At 36.5% G+C, this 12,463-nt stretch overlaps 1 protein-coding gene across 2 annotated transcripts in view; it reads left to right on the forward strand.

Moving 5' to 3' along the window:
- Positions 1 to 12,463, forward strand: part of SLF2 (SMC5-SMC6 complex localization factor 2) — a 46,474-nt gene that overhangs the window by 30,208 nt on the left and 3,803 nt on the right. For both annotated transcript variants that reach the window (XM_047703566.1, XM_047703567.1), the window contains exons 12-19: positions 1,887 to 1,989; positions 2,592 to 2,768; positions 4,634 to 4,731; positions 5,296 to 5,380; positions 6,825 to 6,956; positions 7,401 to 7,478; positions 7,860 to 7,946; positions 10,501 to 10,569. In XM_047703566.1, the coding sequence (XP_047559522.1) occupies positions 1,887 to 1,989; positions 2,592 to 2,768; positions 4,634 to 4,731; positions 5,296 to 5,380; positions 6,825 to 6,956; positions 7,401 to 7,478; positions 7,860 to 7,946; positions 10,501 to 10,569 (829 nt within the window). The remainder of the gene's footprint in view (positions 1 to 1,886; positions 1,990 to 2,591; positions 2,769 to 4,633; positions 4,732 to 5,295; positions 5,381 to 6,824; positions 6,957 to 7,400; positions 7,479 to 7,859; positions 7,947 to 10,500; positions 10,570 to 12,463) is intronic.

Raw genomic sequence — 12,463 nt, forward strand, 5'->3', positions numbered from 1 at the left:
GATAGTCTTATCTGTATGGAACAGATTAATAAATCATGGTACGATGATCATCATCATCACAATTACTAATGGTTACGTATTGCTTGCTATGTGCCAGGCACAGTTCTAAGTGCTTAACATATAGCACTGCATTTAATGGTCACTATGACTATTAGATAGTATTCTCAGTCCCGTTTTACAGGCGAGTCAGGCACAGAAAGATTAAGTAGTTTGCCTGAGGTTTACAGCTAAGAAGACACACAGGACTACCAAGCAGAGACTTTAAAGATTTTTTTTTTTTTTTTTTTTTGACAGAGAGAGATCACAAGTAGGCAGAGAGGCAGGCAGAGAGAGAGAGGAAGGGAAGCAGGCTCCCTGCCAAGCAGAGAGCCCGATGCGGGACTCGATCCCAGGACCCCAAGATCATGACCTGAGCTGCCCAGGCGCCCCCAAGCAGAGACTTTAAAAACTAAGAAAGCTTTTCATACGTACTTAGGGAAATATAAGACATATTAAGTGAAATAAAAAGAGGTACACAACAGTATATAGTGTGCTGCCATTTAAATTAAAGGGGGGGGCAAATAAATACATAATTATTTATATATACATAAAATGCCTGTGGAAGGAAGGACTAAAACTAGTAGTGATTATGGGGAGGGAAAATGGGTGACAAAAGGCCTAGACGGAGGACAGTTCTTCACAGTATACTGTGCCTTGATACCTTTTGAAGTTTTTTAGTTCTTTAACGATATGAAGGTATTAATTCAAAAAATTAACCAAGAAAATATCTCTTGAAGGCCAAATTCATGTGTCTCCTCCTTGGTGAACCTTCACTGATTGCCACAACCAGAACTGTGGTGCTTAGAATTGTTTCTTTGAATAGAGCTACCCTACGACCCAGCAGTCGCACTACTGGGTATTTACCCTAAAGATACAAATGTAGTGATCTGAAGGGGCAGGTGCACCTGAATGTTTATAGCAGCAATGTCCACAATAGCCAAACTATGGAAAGAACCTAGATGTCCATCAACAGATGAATGGATAAAGAAGATGTGGTGTATATATATACAATGGAATACCCTGTAGCCATCAAAAGAAATGAAATCTTGCCATTTGTGATGACTGCCGTGGATGGAACTAGAGGGTACTATGCTTAGTGAAATAAGTCAATCAGAGAAAGACAATTATGATATGATCTCCCTAATAGGAGGAAGTTAAGAGGCAACATGGGGGGTTTGGGGGGGTAGGAAAGGAATAAATGAAACAAGATGGGATTGGGAGGGAGACAAACCATAAGAGACTCTTAATCTCACAAAACAAACTGAGGGTTGCGGGGGCAGGGTGGGTAGGGAGAGAGTGGTTGGGTTATGGACATTGGGGAAGGTATGGGCTATGGTGAGTACTGTGAAGTGTAAACCTAGCGATTCAAAGACCTGTACCCCTGGGGCTAATAATACATTATATGTTAATTTAAAATTTTTAAAAAGAATTGTTTCGTATTCCTGTCTATTCATGAGACCTTTATTTTGAGTTCTTTTATAGCCAGAGCCACCTTCTACATGGTTCTCTGACACCAAGAATAATGAGGATAGTGCCTTATAAAAAGTAGCTGTTCAAGGGAAAACTAATGCATAGAGATAGAAATTCAGATTAGTGTTTACCTGGATGGGAGATAGCAAAGTGACTTCGATCTAGCATGAAGGGACTTCTGTAGGTGCTGAAAACGTTCTGCTACTTCTTTATTCTGTTGGCAGTTACACTACTACATATATGTTTATCAAAACTTAAAATGGGTATATTCCTTTTATTATATGTAAATTATGCCTCAACAAGATTTTTTTGTTGTTCAGTGTTTCTTAAAATAATTTTGTGCCTAACTTCACATTGCTTTATTCACTTTTCAATAGTTCTGAAACACAGGTGACATTGGGTGGGGAAGGAAGTGAAGATTCATCTTGTAAGCCAATTTTTTCAACTCTTCCTGAAACCAACATTTTAAATGTGGTTAAGGTAGGGAAAAACTCTTCTTTATGTCTTTATCACAGAACTGAAACCATTTAGTTTTGTGGTTAGTGGTTTTAAAACAAAATCACTAGTGTTTTACCAGGTGATTTCTAATCTTTGAAATTTGTTAGCAGTATTATTTGTATTAAATGTTGTTTTTGCTGTTTTTATTTTTTGTTTTAATATTAGGTGTGAAAGGGAACTTTATAGGTTAATACAGTTCTAGGATACCTTTCCCAAGAAGATTTTAGAAACCAATTATTTTTTAGAACCAGTAATTTTTTTTAGAATTCGAATGTATGAAGAGAAAAAAGTTATTACTTATAACTTCGTGATTAAGAATTAGTAACAGTGTTAAAACTTTTTAGTGGCTGAATCAAGTCAGTGATACTGAACCATTAAAAAAAAAATCTCAAAAGAAAATACTTATCGTGTCACCTGATTTAACTATTAACACAAGTATTTCTTGCCTTCTTTTTTCTAAACATCTGATGTTTTGTTTTCTATAAGTTCTCTTTTATATTCTTTATCAGAAAGTTTTTATAATTTAAACTCTCCAAATAAAATCTATCTCCTTAAGTTGTTTTGTCTCTGTACTTCTGTCACAGTTTCTAGGCTTGTGTACATCTATACATCCAGAAGGTTACCAGGATCGTGAAATAATGTTGCTGATTTTAATGTTATTTAAAATGAGTTTGGAGAAACAGCTGAAACAGATTCCTCTAGTGGACTTTCAAAGCCTCCTGATAAATCTGATGAAAAACATTAGAGATTGGAACACAAAGGTAACCATACTTAAAGCTTTTATATTGTTGTTAGTGTTGGTTTTTTGTATACCGTCACAATTTGACTTTCATAGTGCATATGGAAGTAATAGTTTCTAAGGTCAGTTAAGATCTCTGGCAGAGGGCACCTGGGTCGCTCAGTTGGTTGAGTGATTTGCCTTGGCTCAGGTCATGATCCTGGAGTCCCAGGATTGAGTCCCGAGTCGGGCTCTCGGCTCCATAGGGAGTCTATATCTCCCTCTGACCTCCTCCCCTCTTAACGTCTGTCTGTCTGTCTGTCTCTCTCTCTCTCGCAAATAAATGGATGGAATCTTGGGACGCCTGGGTGGCTCAGTTGGTTAAGCGGCTGCCTTCGGCTCAGGTCATGATCCCAGCATCCTGGGATAGAGTCCCACATCAGGCTCCTTGCTCGGCGGGGAGCCTGCTTCTCCCTCTGCCTCTGCCTACCACTCTGTCTGCCTGTGCTCATTCTCTCCCTCTCTCTCTCTCTAACAAATAAATAAATAAAATCTTAAAAAAAAAATTATAAATGGAATCTTAAAAATTTTTTTTTTTTTTTAATTTTAAAAAAGGATCTCTGGCAGATGAAAAATAAACTGAGAAGGGACTTACCTTTGTTGGAACTGTATTAAATTTATGATAACTGAATCTTCTCTAAAACTGAAAAAAGAAATGTGTTTATTGGGGATTTACTGGGGACCAAGCATTAATGTAAGTGCTAGAGATACAGCTCTGGAAAAAGATAAATACATTGCCTTTATGGCAGTTTTATGTGGTTAGATAATTAAATAATAAGGTAAATGTATATTATAATACCATGCCAAGTTGTAAAAAGTGCTACAAATTAAAATAAAGTGGGACCTGGGTATAGAGAATAGCAAGGTAGTAAGTAATCTGCTGTTTCAGATAAGGCAGCCATGGAATGCCCTTCTTAAGTTACCTTTGAGGAGAGACCTACATGAAATGATGAAGCAAAGTCACACACACAACAAAAATTTGAGTTGAACCCCTGTAGTGATATTAAGGGTAAATGTATAATTGTTAGATTTTTAAGAATTATATTTTTTAACCATTTTGATGGAAAATTTTAAATGTGCAAAATTAGACAAGTATGATGAACCCATAAGTACTTACCGCTCAGGTTTAGCAATTAGCAAGACATAATCAACTTTGTCTCATCGGTTACCCTCATCCCATACTTTCTTCCCTTACTCAGAGATTATTTTGAAGCAATTTTGTTAGACTTTAAATACTGAAATAGTTGAGGATCCCTAAAATGCAAGAAATCCCGGTCAGGAGCATGTATGATCTTCTGCAGCTCTCATTATACACCTTTAGAAACTGGTATTTGTATTTTGCTCTATTTAGGGGCACCTGCATGGCTCAGTCAGTTAAGCATCTGACTTTTGATTTCAGCTCAGTTCATGGTCTGAGAGTCCTAGGATGGAGCCTGCATTTGGGCTCCACACTCAGCGGGGAGTCTGCTTGAGACTTCTCTCTGCATCTGCCTCTCCCTCCACTAGCACGCACTGTCTCTCTCTCACAAATAAATAAATCTTAAATTAGATCTGTTTAGATTTAGATTTGTTTTCTTCTGGGGAGGACTGTTTAGATATAGGCATAGGTATGACGTAGAACAAAACATGAAAGGCAGGTGAAATTCTGATAAATATATCTGTTCAGTGTGTTCCGAAGTTGAAGATAAAACTGAATCTGTGTACCATGTATGTTTTAGCAGGTTCTAGACTTCATGCGGTTTCTAAAAATAAGTGTTCTTTTTGTCATAATGCTCCCATAGGACAAGAAGGGATGTGAATGACTTGGTTCCACTTACCTGTTTGAAAATCTTGCTCATTCTTTTTCAGGTGCCTGAACTCTGTCTGGCCATAAATGAGCTGTCTAATCATCCGCACAATCTTCTGTGGTTGGTACAGCTCGTCCCTAACTGGACATCACGTGGAAGGTATTGAAAATTGAGAATTAAACATTAAGAAAAATTTTATATTTACATTATTGAAATACTTTTGGGTCCTTTATTTCGTTTCATCATTCCTTGATTGTTAGATCAGTCTTTTATTTCTTAGTCAGGTGTGGGAAAAGGCATTGACAGCCTGGTTCTAATCCTTAACATAGATCATTTTGTGATATTCTTGATTTTTAATTTTAGCTTATCTTATAACAATACAGGTGGCACATATCATGAAAATGAATGAATTGGCTTTTTTCTTTCCTTTTTTTTTTCCTTTAGTAAACATAAATGTGAGCAATAAAATTTTCCTTCAGTAAATCAGCAGGGCCAAAGATAAAGACTCTTAATGATTTGCCTGAGTTGCAGGCAATTCTGACTTTATGTACAAATATTTTACATGAAATTTTTACTATTTTGTTAAAGTTTATATGTTGTTATATTGTCTTCTCTTGAAACACTAGCTGTGTTTCCAGTTAGAAGAACTTTGGGCTCATTCATTTGTTTCTCAAACAGTATTGATTAAAATGCATTCTAAATACTTTTAAATTCTAATTCCAGGCAACTAAGACAGTGCCTCAGCCTAGTGATTATTTCAAAGCTTTTGGATGAGAAACAAGATATCCCTAATGCCAGTAATCTGCAGGTATAAATAGTATTTTTGTTTTCTTTTCATAAATGGAAAAGGTAGTGAGGTGTAAGGAAAATCGATGGTTCTTAAGTCAAGTTCTGGGGTTAGATCTCAGTTCTCAAGCATGATATTATTCATATAATCTTTGGAATGGTACTTAACTAATAAGGTCCATTACATGGACATGATATCAATACTCAGTAACATAGGTTGGTAGTGGACAATTAGATGAACTAAGGTATAAATACTGGGAAAATCAAAACGTGTTCTATAAGTAGGACTATTTATATAATTATCAAGGTTAGTTTTATCACAAGATTAGAACTTGCAGAACTATTGTACATTAATTGAATCTTTTACCTGTTTTAATATTAAATATTCCTTAAACTATAGAGCTTAAACATGGTTGTTCTCTAGTAATTGTTCAGTAGTAAATACATCACGTATAGATGAGTGGGTTTATTTATTTATTTATTTTTAAAGATTTTATTTATTTATTTGACAGAGAGAGATCACAAGTAGACAGAGAGGCAGGCAGAGAGAGAGGCAGAGAGAGAGAGAGGGAAGCAGGCTCCCCGCCGAGCAGAGAGCCTGATGCGGGACTTGATCCCAGGACCCTGAGATCATGACCTGAGCCGAAGGCAGCGGCTCAACCCACTGAGCCACCCAGGCGCCCAATGAGTGGGTTTAAATGTGTCCAACAGAAGCTTCACTGAAAGGTCCTGAAAGCTTTTTACAAACTTTAATAACACTAAGGGAGCTATAGGGGCTACACATAATTGGAATTTTAAAACTCAACATCTAACCAGTCTAGATGTGTTCTTCTGTGAACTGCAATTCAGTACAAGATGCTCTGTTCTCTACTAGATCCGAGGAATAAAAAAATGAAATTAGAGACTCTGCTCTTGGAAACATCATCTAGGTTGAAACAAAATAAACCACTGCAGTATAGTGTAGTAAGAACAACGATAGAGGTATGCGCAGGGCGCTGTGGGACAAAGAAATTGGAAGGCACAACTGGTTTCGTTAGTAGAGCTCAGGTAGACTTGATTTCAGATATATGGGGACTATCAGTCCTTTCAGTGATACTTACTTTCATCAAAATAATTCTTTTTAGAATTCAGTGACTTCTACTCATAGAGAGATTCAGCTTTGCTGACTTTCAAATAATTCCACAGAGAAAGCATTCTGTGTGGCCTGTATTGTAATGCCATTCGGTCTCTTCCTCGAGCTTTTATCCTTAATTACAAGTATTGAACCTTTTAATTTAAAATCCCTTTTAAGCAAATGAGGACTTTTAGTAAAGGAGAATTGGGTATCACTGGACTATAAAGAAAGCTAAAGGGACAAAATTAGAGAAGGCAAAATGAACAGAGGACTGTTAAAAAAAAATAGACTAAGAGTGAGCAACTAACTGTATTGCTTAATATTGTTGAGTTTCTTCTCTGTCTGTTGATAGATATCAGTCCTACATCGCTATCTTGTGCAAATGAAACCTTCTGATTTGTTGAAGAAAATGGTCTTGAAGAAAAGGGCTGAACAGCCAAATGGCACTATTGATGATAGTCTTCATCTGGAGCTCGAAAAGCAGGTATCCAGGGCTAGATATCTCAAAAGAGGACATTTGAGTATAACTGAGGCCAGTTACCAAACAACAGGCTGGTAGCCTAGGCATTCCTGGATTTAGAGACTTAGATACATTCTAGCAAACAAAATTATAAAGTGAATGATAATTTTTACTTACTGCTGTTATGAAATTCATAAGTAACCTTGAGAGTTGAGAACTGAGGTAAAAGGATGGTTGTTGGTAATTGAATACTGGGAGTGTTTTTGGTACTCCTTTGCTAGGGCAGTTGTGAGATAGTGAAAGAAATGCACTTGAGATAGAAGTCAGGTTGGCTTTTCCCTATCTACCAGGCTCGGTTAACTTAGCAAATTCTTTAATCCTTCCTGGGCAACTCTCCTAATGTGTAAACTGGGATGATATCTATGCTAGCTCATTCACGGGTGTTTGCTTCACTTATTTCTCTAACAGGCGTATTACCTGACCTACGTTCTTCTTCATTTAGTTGGTGAAGTTAGTTGTTCTCATTCTTTTTCTTCTGGACAACGGGTAGGTAGTTTTTAGTGTTCTTTGTTTCTAATTAAATGTCACTATTGATGGAATGAATGAATATCTTTATATAGAAGAAAACTTTGTAAAAGTTAACTTTGGGTTTGCTATAGAAATCCCAGTGTACACTGGAAAGAGGGAAGTAAAATAGAAACTTTGCAACATATCACTGGCAAGAATTATTTGCACATGTTAGTTGTGTTTATTGGAGTGTAACTTAATCATCATAACTTGACAACAGTGTAATACATTAATAAGATACCAAAGGTCACCAAACCAGCTGTTAGTATTTTAAATGATTGTTAGTTCTAACGGCACCATCTCTTTGTTAATTTGCAATGCTTCAGAGTTGTTTTCATCCCTCATGTTTGTTTTGCACAGAAACACTTCGTGCACCTCTGTGGAGCTTTGGAAAAGCATGTTAAGTGTGATATTAGAGAAGATGCAAGACTGTTTTACAGAACTAAAGTAAGTGTGTGTTTTTCATAAGAAATGTTAGGGGGTTTTGTTGTCGTTGTTGTCTAGCTTTGATTACATTAATATTTGAAGAGGAGAAGCACCCCTTTTAAAAAGGGGTGGGGGTTGAGTAGCTCAGTCAGTTAAATATCTGCCTTTGGCTCAGGTCATGATCCTGGAGTCCCAGGATTAAGCCCCACATTGGGGGCGCCCCCCCTCCCTGCCCCCAGCAGGGAATTTGCTTCTCCCTCTGCCCTTCACCCTGCTCATGCTCTCTCACCCCTCTCATGCTCTCTGGCTCTTGCTTTCTCAAATAAATAAAACCTTTTTTAAAAAGAGCATATAAGATGATAAATATGATTTTCTCTATTAATAACAGATGTTAGTTTCTACTAAATACTTCTAGCTAAATTAAAAGTGAAAGGAAAGGTGCCTGGCTGGTTCCGTCAGTAGAGCATGTAACTCTACGTCTTGGGGTTGTGAGTTGGAGCCCTACATTGGGTGAAGAAATAACTTTTTTTAAAAAAGTGAAGGGGAAAAAAAATCTCAAGACAAATGTATTTTTCATTTTACTATAGTCTATTCTAAAACTCCTGACACCTGAAGAGAAAGTTCTTCCAGTACTTATTGGAGATGTCTCCATCTCCAATGGAGATGAAACTTACTGAGATGAAGCTTATTGAGATGCCTGCATGGTTCAGTCAGTTAAGCTTCTGCCTTCAGTTCAGGTCATGATCCCAGGGTCCTGGGATCAAGTCCTACATCAGGCTCATTGCTCAGCAGGGAGTCTGCTTTTCCCTCTGCCTGCTGCTCCCCCTGCTTGTGCGTGCTCACTCGCTCGCTCTCTGACAAATAAATAAGATCTTCCAAAAAAAAAAAAAACTAGTAAGTTTCTTTTGTCATTATACAAATTAAGACTTTTATGCCAAAACTAGTTTCAGGGATTAAAAACAATTTTGTGACAATTGAAAACTTGTTTTGTTCATGGAGAAGAAGTAGGTTAGCTGTTGTTCTTTGAACGTCCCATTAGAGAATGTGTTAAAGAAGGATTCTTCAGGTTTCTAAGTCCTACTTACCCAGTCTGAGCTCTAAGATGGAAATGATTCAGCAGTAAGCTTGCTAATAAGCTTTTTTCTTAAACGTTTAGTACAAAGATAGTAGAAAAGCTGACTATGAGTATAGAGTTAGGAAAGCAACTTGAGTATTAAAACAGTGATTTTAACAGTCTTACCTAAGACACTGAACACTTTTTAAAAAAAACTTTTAAGGATTTTTTATTCCAAATCATCTTTTAGCATTTGTAATGTAAAGCTGATTCTTTTTTGCCATTGTGTTTGGATAAGTCAGTAAATATGAAGTTTCAGCTTTGTAACTTTATATCTTAAATTAATTAGCTATAAAGGTTAGTCATTTCAGCAATGCCCATTTGGATTCAGTATGTGTATTTATTTTAGTAGATTTCAGTTAAATACAGAGATGAGCAACTAATGAAGTTGTATCAGATTGCAGATTTTCAGAAATATGTAGGGGATAGCTCTTTGACTTAAGAGGGGAAACCATAGTTTCAAAGCACATTCTTTTGAACATTGACTAGAGTTACTGGCCCGTAGAACTTGGTGGTAGTAGCTACTGCTGACAGATGTGCTAAAAAGGGACCACCCAAGGTCTTTGTTTCTTAAAGCCAAGGGCCTGCATAGATTGGTGCCAGGGCTTCTCTTACTTAGAGTGGAGAGAGACACAAGAGGTCTATGGAAATTGCATTGGGGGATGGTCTGCTGAGGAGTTGCCTCTTCACAACCTGTAATAGAAAAGGTGATTATTTTGGAGAAACTGAATCTGCTGAACTCTAAATGGAGAAGAAAGTAGACCTTTTAATTTACTTTATAAACTTAAAGCAGCTATAAAGTTCCTGACTTGTTTAGAACATTTTTCTTAAGCAGTTATGTTTAAGAGCTAATTGAGAATCTCTAGAGTGGTAGGAAACTTTAAGTTTCATGCAGAGACTCACTAAACCTTCAAACATAGGAATATACCTTGTATTTGAAGGGGTTTTGTAGTACTTTGCAGAAACTGTGGAGAGGCAGAACAGTGAATCTTGGATCTTCTGATAATGTGGAAAGGAACAAATGACAGCCATTTTTGTGGCCTTGAGTCTTTCAAATAGAAGTTGGAAAGATAAGGAGAGCCAAAGCCTTGGGCCCTATAACAAACCCACACCTGAGCTTATCTATGTGGGTGTTCAAAAGCCAGCAAGTTGAAAATACAAGTGTCTTGCAGGCAGGAAAGGAGCACATTTTTTCTGGATGATCTTTAGTAACTAATGGGAAAAGAGAGTCCTAAGCATTCAGTAATTTAGGTTATGGTGATTGAGGAGTCTTATATGAATCTCTGTGATTTGAAAGCCGCTCCAGAAAAAGAGCAGTTTTTTTTTCTTTCTTGACAGAAATTAAATTGAATTATTGGGTGTGGGCCTGTCACAACTATCAGATCTTTTATCAAGCATTAAGTGGATTTTAGTTAAGGATGTTTTAATCTGATTACTTTCTCCCTTTTTGATGTTTTTAAGGTAAAAGACCTGGTTGCCAGGATACATGGAAAATGGCAGGAAATAATCCAGAATTGTCGGCCTACTCAGGTGTCATTTTATTAAAGTTTTTTATTTATTCTTAGTAGTTTTGCTAAATGGTAACTTTTTATGTTGTTTGAAAAAAAATATTACACAGCACTTTCTTCTAGGTATCTTAAGATAAACAGAAAACTCCAGTATAATAATGTGTGTATGTTTTTTAGTTTTTATTTGCTTTTCTGTTTTTTAACTTATTTCCAAAGATGGTTGAGCCCATTTTAAAATGTCACATTGCCTCAGATGTCACATTACTTCATGGGGAGCATTTTTCTTAATAGCTTTATTGAGATAAAATTCATGTATCATATTTCACTCATTTAACGTGTTTTTTAGTATATGTTCAGAGCTGTGTGACCATCACCACCAAATGTTTTAACATACTTTAAAACATTTTTGTCACTCCAGAAAAAAATCCCAGAAGCCATTAGCAGCTATTGTCTATTTCCCAACCACCTGTATTTCTATCCCCAGCTCCCCCCAAGCCTTCAGGTGACCGCTGTTCTTTCTGTCTATATAGATTGTCCTATTCACACTTCCTCTAAGTGAAACAATATACTATTTGGTCTTTTATAACTGGCTTCTTTCACATAATGTTAGGTGAATCCACGTTGTAGCATGTATGTCATTTCTGTTGTCAAGTAATATTCCATTATATGAATTATCCACTTATTAGATGGACATTTGAGTATGCTTCCACTTCCTGGCTGTTCTAAATAATGCTTCCATGAACAATACTACATGGGTTTTAGTGTGAACATGTTTTCAAATGAAAATATTTTGGGTGTATACCTGGGGGTGGAATTGCTGGGTTGTGTGGTAATTCTATGTTAAATGTTTTGAGGAATTGCCAAACTGTTTTCCAAAGTGGCTGCACTGTTTTACATTCCCACCAGAATATATAAGGTTTCTAAATTCTCCACATTCTTGCTAACACTTGTTATTATCTGTGGTTTTGATTATAGCTATAGTAGGGGGTTGGTAGTAGAACCTCATTGTGGTTTTAATTCATATTTCCCAGTGATGAATGATGTTGAGCATCTTTTCATATGCCTGTTGTCTGTTCATGTAGCTTCTTTGGAGAAATGTCGGTTGAAATCCTTTGCTCATTTTTTAGTTGGGCTTTTTTTCTTTTTATTATTGAATTATAGAAAATTTCCATTTGTTCCAAATACAAGTCCCTTGTTAAGTATATAATTTGCTAATATAGTCTCTAATTCTGTGTATTGTCTTTTCATTGCCTTGATAGTATCGTTTGTAGAACAAAAGTTTTTAACTGTGATGAAGTCCAGTTTTATTTATTATTTTTCCTTTTGTTAGGCTTTTGGTATCCTATCTAAGGGGACTTTGCTTAAGAGGGGCATTGTGTAAGCAACTGGTATTACATTTGCTATATACTATAAATTTGCCTTTTACAAACTAACGGATATGTTATTGTCTAAAATTATGCTTCTCAAATTTTAATGTGAGTATAGGCATCAATTTGTTGAAATGCCAATTTTGATTCGTTGGGTCTGGAGTAGGACCTGAGAGATGCTGCATTTCTAACAGGTTCTCAGATTTATGGCACTGTTGCTGGTCCAAGAACCATAATTTTAGTAGACAGGACCTAGAAGTTGCTTATAGTTTATGTCAAAGCAACAGGAGCACTGAAGATTAATTAGAAAAAGTAATCTCAACTCTTCTGTATTTTGAATCTCTTGGTGTTACTGGCCTTAATAAGATATGCCTGCTCTTTGAAAACAGTCTTTGAGAAGTCTTAAACTAATATTTTGTTCTAAACTTCAGTCTCTGATCCCAAAAGATCTTGTTTTAGCCTGGCCATCTTTTGCAGATGTGGTATTAAAATAAATGAATTTAGGGCGCCTGGGTGGCTCAGTGGGTTAAAGCCTCTGCCTTCGGCTCG

Source organism: Lutra lutra, chromosome 14 (genome assembly GCF_902655055.1).
Source record: "Lutra lutra chromosome 14, mLutLut1.2, whole genome shotgun sequence".
NCBI lineage: Eukaryota > Metazoa > Chordata > Mammalia > Carnivora > Mustelidae > Lutra > Lutra lutra.